This window comes from Eurypyga helias, unplaced genomic scaffold (assembly GCF_000690775.1).
Source record: "Eurypyga helias isolate BGI_N326 unplaced genomic scaffold, ASM69077v1 scaffold42440, whole genome shotgun sequence".
NCBI lineage: Eukaryota > Metazoa > Chordata > Aves > Eurypygiformes > Eurypygidae > Eurypyga > Eurypyga helias.
The window spans coordinates 1-989 of record NW_010227081.1 but is presented as its reverse complement, the minus strand read 5'-3'; the positions used below and the strand labels follow the sequence as shown (position 1 = coordinate 989).

The 989-nt window shown below is 60.5% G+C and overlaps 1 protein-coding gene across 1 annotated transcript in view; it reads right to left on the bottom strand.

Moving 5' to 3' along the window:
- Positions 1 to 940, bottom strand: part of PROM2 (prominin 2) — a gene marked incomplete at its 5' end in the record, with an annotated part of 4371 nt that extends 3431 nt beyond the window's left edge. Inside the window, 5 exons of the mRNA XM_010155231.1 lie at positions 45 to 197; positions 329 to 488; positions 605 to 668; positions 754 to 816; positions 904 to 940. Of these exons, the coding sequence (XP_010153533.1) occupies positions 45 to 197; positions 329 to 488; positions 605 to 668; positions 754 to 816; positions 904 to 940 (477 nt within the window). The remainder of the gene's footprint in view (positions 1 to 44; positions 198 to 328; positions 489 to 604; positions 669 to 753; positions 817 to 903) is intronic.
- Between the last annotated feature and the right edge of the window lie 49 nt (positions 941 to 989).

The following is a 989-nucleotide window of genomic DNA, read 5'->3' as shown; positions in this document are numbered from 1 at the left end:
GTGAGATGGCAAAAGCCTCCCCCAGCACCCGGAGAGATGCTTACACCAGGAGAAACTTGGCACCAGCTTCTCCTCGGCACTCGTAGTCACTCGGGTCTTCCCGCTTGGAGAGCCCATATGCCCCGAGGGCCATCCCTGTCACATTGCAGGTGAGGATGAGGAGGATGATAGAGCACAATACTGTGCCCATGATCCACCTGGAGGAAAAAGCACCAGAGCACAGCCTTGAGTTATGGGGTTGATATCTCGAGCCAGCTGGGGCTCAGAGGGAGGCTCAGCACCCATTTCTCCTCACCCCGTGCACCACCTTCATGCTCCCTGGTGTCACCTGTACTGCTCAAAGCGCTCCACCTCCCGGAGGTATGGCTGGCTCCTGTCCTCGGCCTTCACCAGGGCTTCGCTGACAGGCCGGGTGTAGTCGGGGAGAGGGAAGCTGTTGGCGATGGACTGCACCTTCTCTGTGACACGAGCCATCTCCTCCCGCAGATCTGCAGGGCCAAGGTCATGCTAGAGGTGTGGATGGTCCCCATGTCCCATCCTACATCCCCAAATTGGGATTTGCCCCATGGACTGTGTCCCCACTCAGTCCAGCCATCCCACTCACCCTGGATGACCTGTGCCATCCTCTCTACAGCCAGCTCTGGGATGGAGTTGAAGGTGCCATTGCCCTGCAAGGAAAGAGGGGGTGTTGAGTGCCTAGGCTGGGACTGCCCATGGGTGCTGGACCCCCCTGCTGCACCCCGACCCCCCAACCTGGCGAATCATCTCTGCAAATTTTCCAGCCAGCGCCTTCAAAACCTTCTCCACTGATGGTACCTTGGGATGGAAAAAGCAACTGGTGAGCCTCGGGGCTGCCAGAGCGGCTGTGGTGGTGATGGAGGGGGGGACCAGGGCCTGTCCCACCTTGCTGTAGTCAGCGCCCAGCTCCAGGCTCTGTGCCCTGCCCAGGACACTGGCGCAGGAGGTGCAGCGCGGGTCGTCCAGCAGCG